The sequence below is a fragment of the Oncorhynchus tshawytscha genome, linkage group LG09 (genome assembly GCF_018296145.1).
Source record: "Oncorhynchus tshawytscha isolate Ot180627B linkage group LG09, Otsh_v2.0, whole genome shotgun sequence".
In the NCBI taxonomy this organism is placed as follows: domain Eukaryota; kingdom Metazoa; phylum Chordata; class Actinopteri; order Salmoniformes; family Salmonidae; genus Oncorhynchus; species Oncorhynchus tshawytscha.
In genome coordinates this window covers 20,658,894-20,683,667 of record NC_056437.1, presented here as the reverse complement: position 1 = coordinate 20,683,667, position 24,774 = coordinate 20,658,894, and the positions used below count along the sequence as shown (strand labels likewise).

At 45.1% G+C, this 24,774-nt stretch overlaps 1 protein-coding gene across 1 annotated transcript in view; it reads left to right on the top strand.

Moving 5' to 3' along the window:
- LOC112236714 (bone morphogenetic protein receptor type-1B) overlaps nt 1–24,774 on the top strand; it is a 128,483-nt gene that overhangs the window by 77,967 nt on the left and 25,742 nt on the right. Inside the window, exon 4 of the mRNA XM_024405309.2 lies at nt 12,144–12,423. Coding sequence (XP_024261077.2) covers nt 12,336–12,423 — 88 coding nt within the window. The 5' untranslated portion in view covers nt 12,144–12,335. The remainder of the gene's footprint in view (nt 1–12,143; nt 12,424–24,774) is intronic.

The window sequence follows — 24,774 nt, the reverse complement described above, 5'->3', positions numbered from 1 at the left end:
ATTACACAAAGGAAAAACCTCAACCAATTTCTATTGACTGTTGACATGCAGTGGAAGCGATAGGAACAGCAAGCATATTTCTATTCAAACGGGCTTGCCATAGAAACCTAATGGAAAACAGATTGACCTAAAAAAAAATCCCTGGATGGATTGTGCTCTGCCAAAATAGTTATATTATACTCACAGACATAATTCAAACAGTTTTAGAAACTTCAGTGTTTTATATCACATAGTACCAATTATATGCATATCCTAGCTTCTAGGTCTGAGTAGCAGGCACCTCAGACATCCAAACTTCCGAATACTGCCCACTACCCCAAAGAAGTTAACCAACCGTGCTATTTTATTAGTTTTTTCGTGGTTTTTGTAACTTATTTTGTACATAATGTTGCTGCTACCATCTCTTATGACCGATAAGAGCTTCTGGAAATCAGAACAGTGATTTCTCACCTTGAACTGGACAAAGAATTTCTCTTTAACCTCTCTGGGATATGTGGGATGGTAGCGTCCCACTTGGCCAAAAGCCAGAGAAAATGCAGAGCGCCAAATTCAAATAAATTCCTATAAAATCTAACTTCATGAAATCACACATGTAAGTTACCAAATTAAAGCTACATGTGTTGTGAATCCAGCCAACATGTCAGATTTCAAAAAGGCTTTTCGGGCGGACAATGCTATTATCTGAGAATAGCATCTCCATAAACAAAAGAGAGAACATTTCAACCCTGCAGGCGCGACACAAAACGCAGAAATAAAAATATAAATCATGCCTTACCTTTGACGAGCTTCTTCTGTTGGCACTCCAATATATCCCATAAACATTACAAATGGTCCTTTTGTTCGATTAATTCCATCCATATATATCCAAAATGTTCATTTATTTGGTGCGTTTGATCAAGAAAAGCACCGGTTCCAACTTGCGCAACGTGACTACAAAATATCTCAAAAGTTACCTGTAAACTTTGCCAAAACATTTCAAACTACTTTTGTAATACAACTTTAGGTATTTTTTAAAGTAAATAATCTATAAAATTGAAGACGGGATGATCTGTGTTCAATACAGGAAGGAAACAAACTGAAGCATGGCTTTCTGGTAATGCTCCTCTATCAAACAGTACACATGAAGTGACCCTCATTCAAGATGGCCATACTTCTTCATTAAACAAAGGAATAACCTCAACCAATTTCTAAAGACTGGTGACATCCAGTGGAAGTGGTAGGAAGTGGTAGGAAGACTGCAAGCAAGTCTCTTAGAAATCTGGATTCCCAATGAAAACCCATTGAAAAGAGAGTGACCTCAAAACAAAACTAAATGTGAATGGTTTGTCCTCGGGGTTTCGCCTGCTACATAAGTTCTGCTATACTCACAGACATGATTCACACAGTTTTAGAAACTTCAGAGTGTTTTCTATCCAAATCTACTAATAATATGCATATTATTTCTTCTGGGGATGAGTAGCAGGCAGTTGAATTTGGGCATGCTTTTCATCCAAAATTCCAAATGCTGCCCCCTATCCTAGAGAAGTTAATGAGTCGGACGAGAGGGATTTACTCCAGACACCCGAACAGGCCCTCCTCCCCGTCATTCGCAGGAGAAAGAGACGGAAAAGATTTTGCGGAAGGAGATTGGGGTGCCTTGTGAGGATCCGTATAATAAATTGGACAAACTAAAAGCACGTATATCTGGGACATTAAAAACTGTAATATCTTATGTTTCACCGAGTTGTGGCTGAACGACGACATGAATAACATACAGCTGTCTGGTTATACACTGTATCGTCAGGATAGAAGAGCAGCCTCTGGTAAGTCAAGGGGTGGCAGTCTATGTATATTTGTAAACAATAGCTGGTACACAATATCTAAGGAAGTCTTGAGGTTTTGCTCGCTTGAGGTAGAGTATCTCATGGTATGCTGTAGACCACACTATTTACCCTGAGAGTTTTCATCTGTATTTTTCATAGCTGTCTACATACCACCACAGACTGATGCTGGCACTAAGACCACACTCAATGAGCTGTATTCCGCCATAAGCAAATCTGACCATAATTCTATCCTCCTGGTTCCTGCTTACAAGCAAAAATTAAAGCAGGAAGCACCAGTGACTCTGTCAAGATGAAGCAGATGCTAAGCTACATGACTGTTTTGTGAGCACAAACTGGAATATGTTCCGGGATACTTCCGATGGCATTGAGGAGCACACCACATCAGTCACTGGCTTCATCAATAAGTGCATCGATGACGTCGTCCCCACAGTGACTGTACGTACATTCCCCAACCAGAAGCCATGGATTACAGGCAACATCCGCACTGAGCTAAAGGGTAGAGCTGCCGCTTTCAAGGAGCGGGACCTGAAAGTTTATAAGAAATCCAGCTATGCCCTCTGACGAACCATCAAACAGGCAAAGCGTCAATAAAGGACTAAGATCGAATCGTACAACACCGGCACCGACGCTCGTTGGATGTGGCAGGGCTTGCAAACTATTACAGACTACAAAGAGAAGCACAGCCGAGAGTTGACCAGTGACATGAGCCTACCAGACGAGCTAAATTACTTCTGTTCTCTCTTCGAGGCTAGTAACACGGAAACATGCATGAGAGCACCAGCTGTTCCGGAGGACTGTGTGATCACGCTCTCCGCAGCCAATGTGAGTAAGACCTTTAAACAGATCAACATTCATAAGGCTGCAGGGCCAGACGGATTACTAGGGCGTGTACTCTGAGCATGCGCTGACATTTTCAACCTCTCCCTGTCTGAGTCTGTAATACCAACATGTTTCAAGCAGACCATCATAGTCCCTGTGGCCAAGAACACTAAGGTAACCTCCCTAAATGACTACCGACCCGTGGCACTCACATCTGTAGCCATGAAGTGCTTTGAAAGGCTGGTCATGGCTCACATCAACACCATTATCCCAGAAACCCAAGACCCACTTCAATTTGTATACCACCCAAACAGATCCACAGATGATGCAAACTTTATTGCACTCCACACTGCCCTTTCTTCACCTGGACAAAAGGAACACCTATGTGAGAATGCTATTCATTGACTACAGCTCAGCCTTCAACACCATAGTGTCCTCAAAGCTCATCACTAAGCTAAGGACCCTGGGACCAAACACCTCCCTCTGCAAAAGGATCCTGGACTTCCTAGCGGGGCGCTTCACTATTGATGTTGAGAATGGTGTTTTGCGGGTACTATTTAATGAATCTTCCAGTTGAAGACTTGTGAGGCGTCTGTTTCTCAAACTAGAAACTGAAATGTACTTGTCCACTTGCTCAGTTGTGCACCGGGACCTCCCACTCCTCTTTCTATTCTGGTCAGAGCCAGTTCTGTGAAGGGAGTCGCACACAGCGTTGTACGAGATCTTAAGTTTCTTGGCAAGTTCTTGCATGGAATAGCCTTCATTTCTCAGAACAAGTATGTCTACACTGTATTTCTGATCAATTAGATGTTATTTTAATGGTCCAAAAATGTGTTTTTCATTCAAAAACAAGGACATTTCTAAGTGACCCCAAACTTGTGATTGCTAGTGTATATTTTATCCAGTCTGATAAACACTCCAAACAGCCTACCTGACCACTCGGAGGCGTCCACATTGTCCTAAAGCAGATTGTTGCCTTTCCCCCCCCATGACATTCCAATGATAAAACTGAGGGGGGGGGGGGCAAAAATGCATTTTCACTATGTGGGGGGGACATGTCCCCTGCCTTACATATATTAGAGAAGGCGCCAGAAGGAAATTATCAGGTGTTCAATGATTGAATAAGAGCATGACTACAGGAGAGGGGAAACTGATGGCAAGCCTGTGGTTGACACAAACAAGGTAGCCCTCTCATTGGAAAGAATCCGGCTACAGGCAGGCGAGACTAGGCTCTGTGAGCAGAACACACTGACAGCTGTGGTGGAGAGGTGGAGTGAAAGAGAGAGAGAGAGAGATTTGTGCTGTTCTTGGCCAGTGACTGGGGTTGCCTGCCCTGGCCATGGAAAACCACAAGAACCCTTTCATTCTTTGGAGCACCTTCTCTGCAGTGAGAGGCCAAACATCTCCAGGGTGTTGTGGCTGTTGAGTAACGAAGGTGCCCATGGGTGGAACGTAAGGAGCAGGTGTGATTCAGGTGCACTGTTGTTAAATAGGTCCAGTGCATAGGCACGTACTGTACTAGAATAACAGACCTTTCACTGGAGCTCAATGCGCCAGCAAGCAGAGATATGGAGATTGGGGGCATGAATATCTTTTTGTTAACACTACCCAGGCACCACGTATTGTTTTGTCAGTTTCTGGGTAGAGGAGTATCCACTAGATATAAATCATTTGACATTTGAGAGGTAATTCGAGAGAGCTGAGTTAATTTGCCGTCTCAACATGCTTTTTTTTATTTAAAAAAATACATTTAAAAAAGGACCCACTTCCTGTGTGTGACATATTTGTTCAGTTGAGTCACAAACGCCACTAGACTATGCTCCAGGGCCTGACAGAAAGCAACATTTTATGATTGGGAAATGAGGCTGGTTGACAGCTCGTTCTGAAGGATGTCCTGAGTCAGTGTTTGCTACAACTGGAATCTCACTACTGTCAGCCTGACGTGAAATAACTTCCACTTTCCATCTTCCACTGTTCTCTTGCTTTTCACCTCCTTTCTTCCTTCCCTCTGTCTTGGAGCAACCAACACATTCCTCCTGAACAAATGGGCCAATAAACAAATGGAAACCAAACCATGGAATAATATGTTATTCTTCCACTTATAATTTATAACACCTCAGACTCTTACTTTACAACAATGTCAATGTAAAAATGTACCATATCACTGTTTTTCAATCGAGAGAACGTTTACACAGGCTTTCTATGTTTTCTGTAGACGTGTCTATCAACCAATTAGGGATGTGTAAGAAACACAGTCAACTAAAATCTAAGTGTCTGTGTAGTAAAAGTGCCCTGAGACGTAGACATGTCCTAATTCACAGTAGTCTGGGCCATGCTGGATGGGCTTTACAGCTGCAGGTAGGATGGCCCTCTTACACCACTGTCTACAGAAGCCCTTTAAGAGCGTGACTCACTGTAGCGGCTCGTCCAGCCTCTTCCCCTGGGCAGCAGAGGAAATCTGTCTCGTCACCCAATAGACTGTACGGTTCATGTTTTATAAATGCTGCTACCAAACTGTAATTATTCCAGCTATTGTTTTAGCTACAGAGAAATTTGACAGATGAATACAAAGAAACACAGCAATTCCTTCCTCCCAGTCTCCCAGGCTCTTTCTTTATGGTTGGGCTGTAACCCATTCCATACCAATGTAGGACCAATAACTCAATTAGCAGTTACAACATAGTCTAATACCGGGGTTTACCTTGTGCCTTCTTGCATTGTTGAGAAGTGTCTGAAGTAACGTTCTACATCCTCTACCTTTGAGTAGGTTTTATGAATGCTTATTCAGATGTGAAATGTTGGCCTTGTTTGTTTTCTCAGTGTTTATAATGGAAACATTCAGTAATGTAAGCTCTGTGTAGGGAACTTGCCTGGCCCGGATCAGTTTGTGTGTGTGTGTGTGTGTGTGTGTGTGTGTGTGTGTGTGTGTGTGTGTGTGTGTGTGTGTGTGTGTGTGTGTGTGTGTGTGTGTGTGTGTGTGTGTGTGTGTGTGTGTGTGTGTGTGTGTGTGTGTGTGTGTGTGTGTGTGCGCAGGTGAGATGTTTACGAGCATCACCAACCAACGTCATGACATTTATACAGCCCAGTGTAGGACTGCAGGCATTCAGCTCACAGGAAGTGTGTGGGCCCGGGCCCTTGTCTGTCAGTCAGTCAACACCCACTGCACCTTAGACTTAATTATAACTTTTGTCTCTGCATGGGTTTTCTTATGCAATTATGCAATAAACTGACACATAGATACACATTGTACTACTTTAATCTAGAACAGATCATCTTCAAATATTTTAGTTTGAATCATATATCAATCAAATCAAATTTTATTTGCCACATGCGCCAAATACAACAGGTGTTGACAGGTGTAGACCTTACTGTGAAATGCTTACTTACAAGCCCTTATTCAACATTGCAGTTTTAAGAAAACATAAGTGTTAAGAAAGTATTTACTAAATAAACTGAAGTAAACAATTAATTAAAAAAAATAGATAAATAACAAATAATTAAAGAGCAACAATAAAATATACAGTGTGTACCGGTACAGAGTCACTGTGCGGGGAACAGGTTAGTCACAGTAATTGAGGGAATATGTACATGTAGGTTCACTCAATCACTGTAATTATTGACTTGCGTTGTGAATATTTGCATGCAGGTGTCTTTTCAAAATGATACATGACATAGCGGTTTACATTTCCTTCCCAAAAGCAGTTTAGTGAATTGTATTTAGGGCTGTCCCCAACTGGAAAAGTATTGGTCGACTGAGTGTTGTCTGTTCTTTCAACCAATTGATTGGTTGAAATGTTCAAACATGTATTTTTCCATATATAGACACATCCTATTTGTTTAAATCAAATCAACTATACGCAGTGAGCTTATATATCATAATTCAAATGACTAGAGGGAGTCCGACCTGCAATTGATTTGATTGTGTTAAAACAATGACAGTGAGTGACTGTGTGACTAGCACCCGTTGTCTTTCTCTCCTCCCTGCTGCAGCGACCACCTCATAACATCAACAGTGTTTATAGTGTTGTCTTTCTCTCCTCCCTGCTGCAGCGACCACCTCATAACATCAACAGTGTTTATAGTGTTGTCTTTCTCTCCTCCCTGCTGCAGCGACCACCTCATAACATCAACAGTGTTTATAGTGTTGTCTTTCTCTCCTCCCTGCTGCAGCGACCACCTCATAACATCAACAGTGTTTATCGCTCTGTCCGTGTTGCTGAAGCCGCAACATAATTATAGCCATTTCTGATTGAAAAGTTCTGTTTCCCGAAATCCCTAATTTGTTTTGGAAAAACAGTCCCTATACCCTCAACTCTTGATCTCTTTACATGACACATGTATGCATCACATGCACGTGACCAATAGGGCCTATCCTATAGCATATCATAATCACATCACAAAATTGGTTATAACAAACTCTGAACACCGTAACACATGTGACAGCAAAATGGATGCAGAGGATGTGACAAATAAACACAAAACAGGGGGAATGTTTACTGGTTGCTCAGAAGGTAAAGGGAAGTCAGATTTTTAAAATTTAAATTGAACCTTTATTTAACTAGGCAAGTCAGTTAAGAACAAATTCTTATTTACAATGTTGGCTTAGGAACAGTGTGTTAACTGCCTTGTTCAGGGGCAGAACGATAGATTTTTACCTTGTCAGCACGAGGATTCATTCTAGCAACCTTTCGGTTACTGGCCCAACGCTCTAACCATGAGGCTACCTGCCACCCCGGGGTGTGGAATAAATTTGACTAGTTGTGGAAAATACTGGAGATCAAGAAAAATAAGGTAAGGAGCCAGCGCTGCATGTATATTATGTCCCAAACATGTACCTTTAGCTTACAATATCATTTCTCTGACCGTTTGGAACAATGTAAACAACACTAAAATAAATGATAAGCGTACCAGAGAGTCTGTTGTACCGCTTTTATTACAGCAAATTCTAAAACCAGTCGCAATCATTCATGAATGCAAATTCCAAAATGGGAAGGTTTATTTATTGCTTCCGCTAATTATTCAAGGGTTGCTTTGTTATTTTATTTTAAAACTAAAATGCTTGAATAACTTGTATAATGAATGATTGATACTATAGCTTATAGAAGTATTGAAATATAGGCCTAAGTAAGTTACGGTATTAAGACGAAACAGAATGCTCTTAGGCCTACAGCTCGATGGTGGTTATACAAGGCTGCCATACTAAGCCTACTAATGATAATGACATGACTTATTAATATAATAATGATGATCATAACAATAATAGCAAATAATAACAATAAGGAGCTAAAAAAAGGTTATTATAAATGTAACTTTTGGACAATTTGGAACCGTGTAAACAACACTAAATCAATTATAAATAATACCAGAGAGGCTGTTCTAAAACATTTTTTAATGTAAAGCGTTTATTAAAAACAGCCGAATGTGTAAAGTTGTTTATCCAACATGTTGTGGTTGGTGCTCACAAACACTCAAACAAACACTCAAACAGGCAACAGAAGCAGGATCTGTCTTATTTCTGTAGATATACAGTATATGGATGATTTATAAAGCGAGGCACATTTAATAGTTAGGCTGTTGATTATAGACCTAATTAAGTTGTGGTTTCCTCTCCTCACTTTTCTTAGCCAATTAAGGCAATGGCTGTTTTCTCATCTTCTACCTCCGCTGCTGCCTCCACAGCTTTGTTCTCTACACCAATATCCTGGTTAACTCAGCAGCGCACTGTTCCAGAACCGTGGAGAGTCACTGTTATCCATCACGTGAGAAAGCGCATCTGTTATAAAATAATCATTTGTATTAGTGTTGCATCATTGTTCCTACGTAATATAACCATATACAATTTCAGTAGCACATGTCTTAGAGTGATTTTTGGGGGGGGCTGCTGCTGGTCTAAAGGAATATTGGTCGACTAACAGCCTATCAACCAAACAATCGATCAGTCGACTAAAGGGCCCCAATTGCATTTGAAGTTGGTGGTGAAGTTTTATTTTCAGAAATGACAATTGGAAAAACTGTCCTTCTGTATACTAAGACCTTGTTTCCCGTTCCCTTTATGTTCTCAACTCAATTGTGTTTTTATTTCAGAACTGCTGAATACAGAATCTCAGAATTAAGGCCAGCTGTCATTGTCTTGTGGAATGGGTTTGCGGAGGAGTCTTATCCATTATCATCTGCAGAAATATAAGTGCTTTCCGCAGCTCCCTCACAGAAAGAGAGAGCCTTGCTGTGACAGTCTTTTACTGTCCTTCAATAAAGTCTGGTTTTCTTTCTGCTCACTCTTTCTTTTGGACTTCAAAGCTTGAATCGGAGTATAATCTCTGTGCTGTGCCATTGTGTGGCTCTTGCATATTCATAAGGTTCTTTCTTCTCTCTCTGGATGAGACTCTGCAGGAGAGGAGAGCTGTGGACTGGAGAAAAGGGGGGTCACATTTAAAAGGGATATCATTTATATATGGGATCCACATAATGATTTAGAGAGTGCTGCGTCATACACTTACGATGCTGCTTCTGAAACTGGTATCGTGTCAAACTGCAAAGCAGGTGGATACGTTTTATTAAAAAAAACATTTTAACAGCATTGGTTATTATCCCACAAACTTGGCTCTATAGAAAAACCAGAAGCCTGATGGGAGATGGGAGCTGGGTGTATTTAACAAGATCTCAGTGTTCTTCATGTCAAATGAGGATGATGAGCGCTCCACAAGAGGAGGTACGTCTCACTTTCTGGCCTTGGGATAAACATGTCGCAGTCCTCTCCATCCCTGCACCCTGATTGGACTCCCTGCTCCAGGCAGCTGTGTTGCCACGGTAATAAACGGTGAAAATTCAGCCCAAGATTCTGTGACAGCAGCCAATTTAACCACTGAGCTGCCGAAAATCCCCCGATTTTTCTGAGGCCTCGGGCAAATCCCCCCCATTTCTCACGGAGCCCGGGGTCAGTGTGGCCGTCGGCGGAACATTGCTCATGACACGCATTCCTTCGCTGGCCCATTGTAATTTAATCATCTGGGTTGTTGTCACGGCTTTTTGTTGCCATGGCTTAGAGGTGAGGTTATTCTTCACCATTGCTCTTGCAGTATGACAAAAGGTGTTTTGTCTCAAAGTTTTCCTTTTTGAATTTTGAGAAGCTGGGCATATTTTCATGCCACATTACTGCTAATGTTTTTTTTACAACTGTTCTCAAAGGTCATATTTGTGGGTGGTAGTGATAACCAACAATGACACCAAGTACCAGCCAAATGAGTCAAGCTGTTGTATACAGGTGCTTTGCATGTCCAAGCAAATACTCCTGTTTCACTGATCAGGGTTTAGTTGGAGAGCAACAGCTAATAACAGTGTGGTTGCATGAAGCTGTCATGGTGCTGGCAGATTGTTCTTCTTAAGGAACCTAACCAACAGATGGCTGGCTATATGGAACAAGACTTGAAAAGTGCATCTGCAGTTTGGAGCTCAGCAGAGGAATCAAAGCAATAGTGAAAGCGGTCAGGATAGAAAGGGTTCATTTAACATCTCAAAACACCAGCCAGCCCACCAGCCCACCGCTACTTCCAAAACTCCTTTATCTGCCCGACCAGACCCCCACCAACTACCCCCACCTGCTGCGCCCCTTACCCCCCAAACCCCCTCACATCTCCCTGGTTCTTCGCGGCTGCTTGATCAGGGCAGGGGGACTCCACGCTGGGCGTTTGATGCAGCTCAGAGGGGGTGTGTGAGGTGCGCTGACCCGTTCACATCCCTCCTCATGCACTCGTGCTCCAGGAAAGGCAGACTTATCACATTTAATCCAGAGCGCGGCGCAAATCAGGAGTGACAGATAGACATACAGCCTTGCAGGGAAAGAGTTCCAGACTACAGCCCTTGTCTACTGACCCCCTGTCCTGTCCCCTATCCTGAATGGGAAAGAAGCCCCCTATCCAGGCTGGGTGAGAAGCCCCCTATCCAGGCTGGGAGAGAAGCACCCTATCCTGGCTGGGAGAGAATCCCCTATCCTGGCTGGGAGAGAAGCCCCTTATCCTGGCTGGGAGAGAAGCCTCCTATCCTGGCTGGGAGAGAAGCCCCTATCCTGGCTGGGAGAGAAGCCTCCTATCCTGGCTCGGAGAGAAGCCCCCTATCCTGGCTGGGAGAGAAGCCCCTATCCTGGCTGGGAGAGAAGCCCCTTATCCTGGCTGGGAGAGAAGCCCCTTATCCTGGCTGGGAGAGAAGCCCCTATCCTGGCTGGGAGAGAAGCCCCTATCCTGACTGGGAGAGAAGCCCCCTATCCTGGCTGGGAGAGAAGCCCCTATCCTGGCTGGGAGAGAAGCCTCCTATCCTGGCTGGGAGAGAAGTGGATTCAAGCTGCTGTTCACGGAGGTCCTTATGGAGACATAACAGGTGTAGGAGAAGATCAGCCCATTTGGTTGGTTTTCCATGGTTGTTTTTCCTCTAACCACATTCTTCACTGCCATCAGGACAATATGGCAGCTGTTATTGTCTTTATTTGGCCACCTACCGCTCACCCCACCATTTGGACCACAGATTTTTTTTAATTTCTCGTTGTTAAACACACACCCTCCACAAAATCACGGCATAGAATGACACCATATGTTATTTGGCCCTGTTGCACCTTCACACCACAGCGAACTGTTTTGAGGGGCACTCTAGCAAACTTGATATAATCTTGGTAATAGTTAGGCTAATCCTTTTAAGGTTATAACCCACAGAAAGTATTGTGCTGCCTGGTGGAATTTGGTCCAATTGGGAGGCAGTGTGTGTGTGTGTGTGTGTGTGTGTGTATGTGTGTATATATATATATATATATATAAGTGGATTGGTGAGAGAGGGGGGTGTGTTGCTAGCTGGAGGTGTGGGTGAGAATCACATGACCTGTGAAGAGCTTTTGTCAATGTGTACGCGCGTGTGTGTCAGGCCGTGTGTGTTTGCTTCACACTTTGCCTACTGCTCTGTAACTGGTCTGAGATGAGCTGTCACACACAGGAGCTTCTCTCCTGGACCCCAGAGATATTCTGAGATACATCGGCACTTCTTCCACTGGAAGAAGTAACAAAAACACATTGCCTTGAATCTATGAGAAACATTCTTACTTTCCCTCTCATCCTCCATGCATTCACCCTCTCTGTGTCTCTGTCTTCAGAAGACAAACTGGTTTTATATATGACCTTTCACAGTCCCCATTCAACCCAACTTTAGCTTCACTACTCCCCTTGCTGCCCTCTTTTGCCCCTCTGCCAATGTCCTACTTTTTGAACGTGAGTGTATGTGTGCCAGTGCGTATTTATGTGTGTGTGTTTGCATGTGTGTTTGTGTGTGTGTGTGTGTGTGTGTGTGTGTGTGTGTGTGTGGTGGGGTACAGGGAGGCTTAGCTGTACCTCTGTTGTTCTCCCCACGAGGTGTTCAGAGAAAAGGCTGGTCAAACAACGCTGACAGAGAGCAACTGAGTAACTCCCTCCTCCTCCTCCTCTCCTCCTCCTCTCCTCTCTCTCTCTCTCTTCCTCTCTCTCCCAGGCTGTCAGTGCATAGCGCTGGAGGCTGCAGGGTGGCAGTGTGTTGTGGGGAGTTCCTGAGATCGCAGAAGAGACAGAGGGGGACTGGCACTCACTCACGTAGAGTCACACACACATCCTCTCTGCGTAGTGGTGAGCTGTGTTGCCAGCTAGTGTCTCAGGGATTGTGCGTGCGGTGGTACAGAACAGTAGGATGGTGGCTGTGTGGTTGCCGTGGGGATGGGCCTGGAGGACTGTACTGCTGGTGAGTGGACTGGCTTCACTGAGACCCGGGACTGATGGTGAGTAGCCCAATACAGGACTATCTACTCCATCGCTGTTACTGCAGGACTGTCTGTCTGTCTGTCTGTCTGTCTGTGCTAACTTATAACAAACTTCAGCATGGTCTATATTCTTTTGTTTTTGGTACTTTAACTGATTGCCTGATTGGTGGTTATATAGATTGATTCCTGACATATTGAATGCAAGTCTATTAATCTAGTTATTAATAACTTGTCCTCTTTTTGTGATGTTCCCTAACCTAGTGGTAGAGTACTGCAGTTTTAGACACTTTGATTTATTGAGCGAAGGCATGTTTTCACAAACTGCAGGCAGGTTTGCTTTGTGTATTGTTGGGGTGAGGAGGTGCACAGATTCATTGGGAGGTTGGCTGTGGGTCTATTTTTTGCCCAGCGGTATTTATGAAGGGGCAAATCTATTATGATCTCCACCGGGTCTAGCATGTGAGCATTAGCAGTCATCTGCCCCCCCCCATGTTTTGAATTGCTTTAAGATGGACAGCCAGTTGTCATTTTCAATGAATGCCACTGAAAGCTTTGTGATGGACTGCAGGGGATCCACGGCTGGAGGCTCGGCTGGGGAAGATTACGCTCTTTGTCATCGCTCCTGTTTCAAAGGCTATCAACTTGGAGAAAGATATTGATTATGTGGAGTTAATCATGGATATTTGCATTTGTTTGTACAGAGCAACAAGTGTCAATCATTTTGAGCAAACCTAGTTTACATATGCATAAGCTTCTGTTATACTATAGCTGGTGTCTTGTGAATGGGAAGGTTTTGTATTATTTAGTCTACAACACTTCTGTTGTCTTCCTGTATATGGTATGGTGTGGTGTGGTGTGTGGTGTGGTGTATGGTGTGGTGTGTGGTGTGGTGTATGGTGTGGTGTATGGTGTGGTGTAGGGTGTGGTGTATGGTGTGGTGTGTGGTGTGGTGTATGGTGTGGTGTATGGTGTGGTGTGTGGTGTGGTGTATGGTGTGGTGTGTGGTGTGGTGTGTGGTGTATGGTGTGTGGTGTGGTGTGTGGTGTGGTGTGGTGTATGGTGTGGTTTATGGTGTGGTGTATGGTGTGGTGTATGGTGTGGTGTATGGTGTGGTGTATGGTGTGGTGTGTTGTGTGGTGTGGTGTGTGGTGTGGTGTGTGGTGTGGTGTATGGTGTGGTGTATGGTGTGGTGTGTGGTGTGGTGTATGGTGTGGTGTGTGGTGTGGTGCATGGTGTGGTGTATGGTGGGTGGTGGTGTATGGTGTGGTGTGTGGTGTGGTGTATGGTGTGGTGTGTGGTGTATGGTGTGGTGTATGGTCTGGTGTATGGTGTGGTGTATGGTGTGGTGTGTGGTATGGTGTGGTGTATGGTGTGGTGTGCTGTTGGACTTTGAGACAGTCGTCACACATTTGTTATGAACACAGTTGGGTGTCAAGCTTTATAACCAAAAGGTACACATGCAGTGTATTCGGAAAGCATTCAGACCCCTTGACTTATTCCACATTTTGTTGTATTACAGCCTTATTCTAAAATGGAAGCACCTTTGGCAGCGATTACAGCCTTGAGTCTTCTTGGGTATGACGCTACAAGCTTGGCAGCGCTTGAGAGGATCTGCAGAGAAGAATGGGAGAAACTCCCCAAATACAGGAGTGCCAAGCATGTACCGTCATACCCAAGAAGACCCGAGGCTGTAATCGCTGCCGAAGATGCTTCACTAAAGTACTGAGTAAAGGGTCTGAATACTTAATCATTTTTAATACATTAGCAAAAATGGGGTATTATGTTTAGAATGATGAGGGGGAAAAAAACATGTTAATACATTTCACAATAAGGCTGTAATGTAACAAAATGTGGAAAAAGTCAAGGGGTCTGAATACTTTACGAATGCACTGTACACACACACACACACAAACACACACACACACACACACACACACACACACACACACACACACACACACACACACACACACACACACACACACACACACACACACACACACCCCACACACACACCTCACCCTTGCAAATCTAAAATAGCTGTGACTGTCAAGTTTCATTGAGTTTGTTTTTGAAATTATTGCCTGTAAGAAGGGGTTAATTAATCACTGTTTGTAAAACCTCTGCCCCTCTCTGTTTACTGAAGAAGGGGTTAATTAATCACTGTCTGTAAAACCTCTGCCCCTCTCTGTTTACTGAAGAAGGGGTTAATTAATCACTGTCTGTAAAACCTCTGCCCCTCTCTGTTTACTGAAGAAGGGGTTAATTAATCACTGTCTGTAAAACCTCTGCCCCTCTCTGTTTACTGAAGAAGGGGTTAATTAATCACTGTCTGTAAAACCTCTGCCCCTCTCTGTTTACTGAAGAAGGGTTAATTAATCACTCTGTAAAACCTCTGCCCCTCTCTGTTTACTGAAGAAGGGGTTAATTAATCACTGTCTGTAAAACCTCTGCCCCTCTCTGTTTACTGAAGAAGGGGTTAATTAATCACTGTCTGTAAAACCTGCCCCTCTCTGTTTACTGAAGAAGGGGTTAATTAATCTCCGTCTGTAAAACCTCTGCCCCTCTCTGTTTACTGAAGAAGGGGTTAATTAATCACTGTCTGTAAAACCTGCCCCTCTCTGTTTACTGTAACTAGATTTTCCCTCATATAAAAGATACCTGTGATAAAACTGAGCATCGTTTGGTGTGCTCCTTCCAGGTGCTATGTGGCTGCTAATGAGCTACACCCAATGTGGTAATTATGGGTAATCAGCCGACCCATTCCATGTTATAGCACTATTATTTTACAGTTATACATCAATGTGGGTCTAGGAGGAGAAATACACTATTTATTGTGCATTGCAGACAGAACATCATATAAACAACCAGAGAATAATCAAATGCATTGATGGCCTTGAATGGCACATACTGTAAGCCACTAAACACCTTGGAATGTTCCAAGATTGTCTGGCGTAGAGAGAATGGTCCTGCTATGCTTCTGGTTTTGATATGCACTGTGGGCTGATAAAGTGCTGAGACTTGGTGGCTACATTGTTTATAAAGTACCAAGGCTAGGCTTAAAAGCTAACAGAAATGGCTGTAGTGCTCAGTTGGTGGCAGCTTTAACAGTTTGTCTCCAAATACTTGACTGATGATCAGTGTGGGAGACTTCGGTCAATGGAGACATCTACAAAGTATATCACTTGACTTAGGTCGCATAGGTCAGGAGTAAGGACCATGGACTATTTCAAGTCTCTGTCTCTGTCTGATGTAAGGTAATGAAAATAGCAGTCACTCACAGACACACCTTTGTGGAGCGTGTGGGCATCAGTTCTACCATGAAGCACAGAACCCTCTCTCTCTGTCACACACACACACGAGTGACAGACAGACACACACACAGACAGACAGACAGACAGACAGTGACAGACAGACAGACAGACAGACAGACAGACAGACAGACAGACAGACAGACAGACAGACAGACAGACAGACAGGCAGGCAAGCAGGCCGAGCTGGGAGGACAGGAGACCAGCTGCTTCTCGTTTCCCACTCATGTTTAAAGCTCAGCCTACCAACCCAAACTGCTGTTTTAGTGGGCGCAGTGAATGAAGACTTGTGTCTGGTCAGTCAGAGAGACAGACTGTCTGTCTGTCTGTCTGTCCCAGTCTTTCCTTCTCAGCCCTCTACCCTTAACCCAGTTCTCTCTCAGCCCTCTCCCCATCAGCCATCTCCCACTCAGCCCTCTCTCTCAGCCCTCTCCCCCTCAGCCATCTCCCCCTCAGCCCTCTCCCCCTCAGCCCTCTCTATCAACCCTTTCTCTCTCAACCCTCTCCCCCTCAGCCCTCTCTCTCCCATCCCTCTCTCCCTCAGCCCTCTCCCCCTCAGCCCTCTCTCTCTCAGCCCCTCCCCCAGCCCTCTCCCCCTCAGCCCTTTCTCTCCCAGCCCTCTCCCCCTCAGCCCTCTCTCTCTCTGCCCTCTAACCCTCAGCCCTCTCTCTCCCAGCCCTCTCCCCCTAAACCCTCTCCCCCTCAGCCCTCTCCTCCTCAGCCCTCACAGTCTGCCCTCTCTCTCCCAGCCCTCTCTCTCCCAGCCCTCTCTCCCTCAGCCCTCTCCCCCTCAGCCCTCTCTCTCCCAGCCCTCTCCCCCAGCCCTCTCTCTCTGCCCTCTACCCTCAGCCCTCTCTCTCCCAGCCCTCTCTCCCTCAGCCCTCTCCCCCTCAGCCCTCTCTCTCCCAGCCCTCTCCCCCTCAGTCCTCTCTCTCTCAGCCCTCTCCCCCTCAGCCCTCTCTCTCCCAGCCTTCTCTCCCTCAGCCCTCTCCCCCTCAGCCCCCTTTCTCTCACCCCCTCCCCTCAGCCCTCTCCCTCTCCCAGCCCTCTCTCCCTCAGTCCTCTCTCCCTCAGCCCTCTCCCCCCTCAGCCCTCTCTCTCCCAGCCCTCTCCCCCTCAGCCCTCTCTCTCTGCCCTCTACCCCTCAGCCCTCTCTCTGCCCTCTACCCCTCAGCCCTCTCTCTCCCAGCCCTCTCCCCCTAAACCCTCTCCCCCTCAGCCCTCTCCTCCTCAGCCCTCTCTCTCTGCCCTCTCTCTCCCAGCCCTCTCTCTCTGCCCTCTCTCTCCCAGCCCTCTCTCTCCCAGCCCTCTCTCCCTCAGCCCTCTCCCCCTCAGCCCTCTCTCTCTCAGCCCCTCCCCCTCAGCCCTCTCTCTCCCAGCCCTCTCCCCCTCAGCCCTCTCTCTCTGCCCTCTACCCTCAGTCCTCTCTCTCCCAGCCTTCTCTCCCTCAGCCCTCTCCCCCTCAGACCTTTTTCTCTCAGGCCCTCCGCCTCAGCCCTCTCCCCCTCAGCCCTCTCTCTCCCAGCCCTCTCCCCCTCAGCCCTCTCTCTCTCAGCCCTCTCCCCCTCAGCCCTCTCTCTCCCAGCCTTCTCTCCCTCAGCCCTCTCCCCCTCAGCCGTCTTTCTCTCAGCCCCTCCCCTCAGCCCTCTCCCTCTCCCAGCCCTCTCTCCCTCAGGCCTCTCTCCCTCAGCCCCTCCCCCTCAGCCCTCTCTCCCTCAGCCCCTCCCCCTCAGCCCTCTCCCCCTCAGCCCTCTCTCCCCCTCAGCCCTCTCTCTGCCTTCTTCCCTGTACTGCTGGGACAGATCAGTCATGGTTCTCTAAATTAGCACACATGGGAGGTAACTCATAAATCTTCACACCGTGGTTAATTTGCCACCTGTTATTTAGGCTGATGTAAAGTTCCCAAAGAATAATATTTTCTGAATAGGCCCTACACCTTATAGTGTGGTGTTACAACTTACACAAATGACTGTTCTACTACCCATTGAATGTAGGCCTATTTTGTTCTGTAGTAGACAGTATGTGTGACATGGCTGCTGATAGTCCTTGAGTCTTGCTGCCATGCAGGACAGGAGTGAACGCCAGCCAGTGAAAGACCCAGTATGATGCCATTTCAGAATGATATCCATTTCAGAATGATATCCATTTCAGAATGATATGTATTTCAGAATGATATCCATTTCAGAATGATATGCATTTCAGAATGATATCCATTTCAGAAAGATATCCATTTCAGAATGATATCCATTTCAGAATGATATCCATTTCAGAATGATATGCATTTCAGAATGATATCCATTTCAGAATGATATGCATTTCAGAATGATATCCATTTCAGAATGATATGCATTTCAGAATGATATCCATTTCAGAATGATATCCATTTCAGAATGATATGCATTTCAGAAAGATATCCATTTCTCCATTTCAGAATGATATCCATTTCAGAATGATATGCATTTCAGAATGATATCCATTTCAGAATGATATGCATTTCAGAATGATATCCATTTCAGAATGATATCCATTTCAGAATGATATGCATTTCAGAAAGATATCCATTTCTCCATTTCAGAATGATATCCATTTCAGAATGATATGCATTTCAGAATGATATCCATTTCAGAATGATATCCATTTCAGAATGATATGCATTTCAGAAAGATATCCATTTCTCCATTTCAGAATGATATCCATTTCAGAATGATATCCATTTCAGAATGATATGCATTTCAGAATGATATCCATTTCAGAATGATATCCATTTCAGAATGATATCCATTTCAGAATGATATGCATTTCAGAATGATAACCATTTTAGATAAACATAACATAGGATGTAACATGTGGAGACGCGGTAAGGCCACAAGCAGTGGAAAACGACTGGCTTTATCATCTACTAGACTCAGCAATGTAAACAAGGTCAGCTCAACCTCTCCCTATCCTAGATCCCACCTTCCATACTCTACTGCCTGAGAGGATCACACCATGGCAACATGTCGCTCTATCACTAAGTTTCTCTACACTACACAGACACAGCTGAAAACGGACTATTTGTTGAAAACATCTTTTGATTGCAGTCTCTTGTGAAATAACATTTCCTACATAGATGTTATTTCAGTGTAATTGCTTTGGCATTATAGGATGCCATTTTCTTTGTGCCTATTCCATTTAGGTAAAGTCAAATTGTGGGATCAGTGATTGAAAGTAGTAGACCTACTGTAAGTTCAGTGGAGGCTAGTGCAGGGTACAGAAGCCCAGCAGCATCAGGGCTACGGTTCTATGGTCTGAGGCCCAGCAGCATTAGGGCTACGGTTCTATGGTCTGAGGCCCAGCAGCATTAGGGCTACGGTTCTATGGTCTGAGGCCCAGCAGCATTAGGGCTACGGTTCTATGGTCTGAGGCCCAGCAGCATTAGGGCTACGGTTCTATGGTCTGAGGAGCAACAGCAGCAGTAGGTCCATCCCAGCCTTCTTCCAGTCAGGATGTGGCTCATGATCCCCAAGCAAAACCTGATCCCAGTACAGATGTTCTGCTCCAGCGGTGGGACTGCATGAGACTGGGAACCACAGAGGGCAGATTGCTGGGGGTGTGTGTAGGGGTGAACGAAGTTTGGCTCTATGGAGGCTTAACACTGCACCTGTGGTTTCAGAGGAAAAATTAGGTGGGGGGTATGTTTGGGTGACTGTAGGGTTCTTGTCTTGATCACTTTCTAGTGTATGTAACGGCCACCCTTGAGAGCAGTGGGCTTAGGATAGAGAGAACATGAGGGTTGAGAGTGTGGGACAGAGGAATAGAATGTGTGAGATCGAGAGAGAGAAAAAGGAAGGAAAGAACCTTCGATGAAAGACTTGCAGCCACTTTGGTTGGCATTACTAGCTATCCCTAATCCACAAAATGATCTGTGACGGTATGGTCTCTTCAGATATCTCTGATATTGGAGAGATTTATACAAACCGAATCAAATTTTTGTGAGATGTTCTGTGTTAAGCTGATGGCTGTAACCTTGCGCTCACAAAGACACACACATGTGTGTATGCCGGTCGGTGTGTATGTGTGTGTGTGAGAGCGATTTGACACAGGGCTGTAGAGGAGCGATTGGGTCTATGGTGTTCTCTGTGTCTAAACATGGTGTTGGAAGACAGACAGACGGCAGTGGCTGCAGTCTACGCTGAGGTCTGTACTGAACAGGAGACGGACCGGGAGAGGTGGCCGGATCCTCTCAGCTCCTCTGTGTTGTGCTCAGTTTAAATCAGGCAAAGTTCCTTCCTTATGTGTCAGAGAAACCTCCCTTTCACAAATCAAATCAAATCAAATCAAATTTTATTTGTCACATACACATGGTTAGCAGATGTTAATGCGAGTGTAGCGAAATGCTTGTGCTTCTAGTTCCGACAATGCAGTAATAACCAACAAGTAATCTAACTAACAATTCCAAAACTACTGTCTTATACACAGTGTAAGGGGATAAAGAATATGTACATAAGGATATATTAATGAGTGATGGTACAGAGCAGCATAGGCAAGATACAGTAGATGGTATCGAGTACAGTATATACATATGAGATGAGTATGTAAACAAAGTGGCATAGTTAAAGTGGCTAGTGATACATGTATTACATAAGGATGCAGTCGATGATATAGAGTACAGTATATACGTATGCATATGAGATGAATAATGTAGGGTAAGTAACATTATATAAGGTAGCATTGTTTAAAGTGGCTAGTGATATATTTACATCATTTCCCATCAATTCCCATTATTAAAGTGGCTGGAGTTGAGTCAGTGTCAGTGTCAGTGTGTTGGCAGCAGCAACTCAATGTTAGTGGTGGCTGTTTAACAGTCTGATGGCCTTGAGATAGAAGCTGTTTTTCAGTCTCTCGGTCCCAGCTTTGATGCACCTGTACTGACCTCGCCTTCTGGATGATAGCGGGGTGAACAGGCAGTGGCTCGGGTGGTTGATGTCCTTGATGATCTTTATGGCCTTCCTGTAACATCGGGTGGTGTAGGTGTCCTGGAGGGCAGGTAGTTTGCCCTCGGTGATGCGTTGTGCAGACCTCACTACCCTCTGGAGAGCCTTACGGTTGAGGGCGGAGCAGTTGCCGTACCAGGCGGTGATACAGCCCGACAGGATGCTCTCGATTGTGCATCTGTAGATGTTTGTGAGTGCTTTTGGTGACAAGCCAAATTTCTTCAGCCTCCTGAGGTTGAAGAGGCGCTGCTGCGCCTTCTTCACGATGCTGTCTGTGTGAGTGGACCAATTCAGTTTGTCTGTGATGTGTATGCCGAGGAACTTAAAACTTGCTACCCTCTCCACTACTGTTCCATCGATGTGGATAGGGGGTGTTCCCTCTGCTGTTTCCTGAAGTCCACAATCATCTCCTTAGTTTTGTTGACGTTGAGTGTGAGGTTATTTTCCTGACACCACACTCCGAGGGCCCTCACCTCCTCCCTGTAGGCCGTCTCGTCGTTGTTGGTAATCAAGCCTACCACTGTTGTGTCGTCCGCAAACTTGATGATTGAGTTGGAGGCGTGCGTGGCCACACAGTCGTGGGTGAACAGGGAGTACAGGAGAGGGCTCAGAACGCACCCTTGTGGGGCCCCAGTGTTGAGGATCAGCGGGGAGGAGATGTTGTTGCCTACCCTCACCACCTGGGGGCGGCCCGTCAGCCAGTACCCAGTTGCACAGGGCGGGGTCGAGACCCAGGGTCTCGAGCTTGATGACGAGCTTGGAGGGTACTATGGTGTTGAATGCCGAGCTGTAGTCGATGAACAGCATTCTCACATAGGTATTCCTCTTGTCCAGATGGGTTAGGGCAGTGTGCAGTGTGGTTGAGATTGCATCATCTGTGGACCTATTTGGGCGGTAAGCAAATTGGATAGGGATTGATTGAATATGTCCGTAAACACACCGGCCAGCTGGTCTGCGCATGCTCTGAGGGTGCGGCTGGGGATGCCGTCTGGGCCTGCAGCCTTGCGAGGGTTAACACGTTTAAATGTCTTACTCACCTTGGCTGCACTGAAGGAGAGACCGCATGTTTTCGTTGCAGGCCGTGTCAGTGGCACTGTATTGTCCTCAAAGCGGGCAAAAAAGTTATTTAGTCTGCCTGGGAGCAAGACATCCTGGTCCGTGACTGGGCTGGATTTCTTCCTGTAGTCCGTGATTGACTGTAGACCCTGCCACATGCCTCTTGTGTCTGAGCCATTGAACTGAGATTCTACTTTGTCTCTGTACTGACGCTTAGCTTGTTTGATAGCCTTGCGGAGGGAATAGCTGCACTGTTTGTATTCTGTAGGCAGGGATCAACAAAATGGAGTCGTGGTCAGCTTTTCCGAAAGGGGGGCGGGGCAGGGCCTTATATGCGTCGCGGAAGTTAGAGTAACAATGATCCAAGGTCTTTCCACCCCTGGTTGCGCAATCGATATGCTGATAAAATTTAGGGAGTCTTGTTTTCAGATTAGCCTTGTTAAAATCCCCAGCTACAATGAATGCAGCCTCCGGATAAATGGTTTCCAGTTTGCAGAGAGTTAAATAAAGTTTGTTCAGAGCCATCGATGTGTCTGCTTGGGGGATATATACGGCTGTGATTATAATCGAAGAGAATTCTCTTGGTAGATAATGCGGTCTACATTTTATTGTGAGGAATTCTAAATCAGGTGAACAGAAGGATTTGAGTTCCTGTATGTTTCTTTCATCACACCATGTCACGTTGGCCATAAGACATACGCCCCCGCCCGTCTTCTTACCAGAAAGATGTTTGTTTCTGTCGGCGCGATGCGTGGAGAAACCCGCTGGCTGCACCGCTTCGGATAGCGTCTCTCCAGTGAGCCATGTTTCCGTGAAGCAAAGAACGTTACAGTCTCTGATGTCCCTCTGGAATGCTACTACTGTCTACTCACAAACATGCAATTCTCCACATGACTTTCTATGTCACTTTCAACTTTGGTTTGCAATTGTTCTTTCATTCCATCTAGAGATGATAGACTGATCTGGTTTGGGCAATGGCTGAACGATATCTGACTGGCACCACAGGAATCCAATCAATTCTGTTCCGACCCAGGTATTCAGGATTAGCCAGATATACTGTAGCCTGCTTCTGTGGTGGCTGTTAACATGATTACTGGTACAGTGACACGTCACTGGGTAACCGAGACACAGGATGGGGCTTTGTTGACCAGCTGTCCTCTGTGCCACAAGCTCCTCTTATCAGATAGAGCTTTACTGGCAATCACTACTCATTGGATTAATCACACGGCCCAGGTAAATTAGTTTGTGTGTGTGTGTGTGCGCGCATACCAATGCGTATGTCCTTGATTCTATTCATAACAGCGAGAGAGAGAGAGTCTCCTGGCCTCTGGCTACAGGTGTTCTGTGTGATAAGCGGCCTATTTTCCAGTTTTGTTTTGAATGGGAAATGAAAAACATCCCTGAGATGGCTTCACACTTACAGTTGAAGTCGGAGGTTTACACTTATGTTGGAGCCATTAAAACTCGTTTTTCAACCACTCCAAAAATGTCTTGTTAACAAACTATAGTTTTGACAAGTCGGTTAGGACATCTACTTTGTGCATGACCCAAGTCATTTTTCCAACAATTGTTTACAGACAGATTATTTCACTTATAACTCACTGTATCACAATTCCAGTGGGTCAGAAGTTTACATACACTAAGTTGACTGTGCCTTTAAACAGCTTGGAAAATTCCAGAAAATGATGTCATAGCTTTAGAAGCATCTGATAGGCTAATTGACATCATTTGAGTCATTTGGACATCATTTGAGTCATTTGTACCTTTGGATGTATTTCAAGGCCTACCTTCAAACTCAGTGCCTCTTTGCTTGACATCATGGGAAAATCAGAAGAAATCAGCCAAGACCTCAGAAAAGAAACTGTAGACCTCAAGTCTGGTTCATCCTTGGGAGCAATTTCCAAACGCCTGAAGGTACCACGTTCATCTGTACAAACAATAGTACGCAAGTATAAACACCATGGGACCACGCAGCCGTCATACCTCTCAGGAAGGAGACGCATTCTGGTGCGAAAAGTGCAAATCAATCCCAGAACAGCAAAGGACCTTGTGAAGATGCTGGAGGAAACAGGTACAAAAGTATCTATGTCCACAGTAAAAACAAGTCTTATGTCGACATAACCTGAAAGGTCACTCAGCAAGGAAGAAGCCACTGCTCCAAAACCACCATAAAAAAGCCAGACTACGGTTTGCAACTGCACATCGGGACAAAGATCGTACTTTTTGGAGAAATGTCCTCTGGTCTGATGAAACAAAAATAGAACTGTTTGGCCATAATGACCATCGTTATATTTGGAGGAAAAAGGGGGAGGCTTCCAAGCCGAAGAACACCATCCCAACCGTGAAGCACAGGGGTGGCAACATCATGTTGTGGGGGTGCTTGCTGCAGTAGGGACTGGTGCACTTCACAAAATAGATGGCATCATGAGGCAGGAAAACTATGTGGATATATTGAAGCAACATCTCAAGACATCAGTTAAAGCTTGTTCGCAAATGGGTCTTCCAAATGGACAATGACCCCAAGCATACTTTCTACTTTGTGGCAAAAGGGCTTAAGAACAATAAAATCAAGGTATTGGAGTGGCCATCACAAAGCCCTGACCTCAATCCTATAGAACATTTGTGGGCAGAACTGAAAAACCGTGTGTGAGCAAGGAGGCCTACAAACTTGACTCAGTTACACCAGCTCTGTCAGGAGGATTGGGTCAAAATGAACCCAACTTATTGTGGGAAGGTTGTGGAAGGCTTCCCAAACGTTTGACACAAGTTACACAACTTAAAGGCAATGCGACCAAATACTCATTGAGTGTATGTAAACTTCTGACCCACTGGGAATGTGATGAAAGAAATAAAAGCTGAAAAATAAAAGCATTCTCTCTACTATTATTCTGACATTTCACATTCTTAAAATAAGGTGGTGATTCTAACTGACCTAAAACAGGGAATTTAAATGTATTTGGCTAAGGTGTATGTAAACTTCCGACTTCAACTGTACATGCAAAGTACCCTGCTGGTGACAGAAGTTTTAG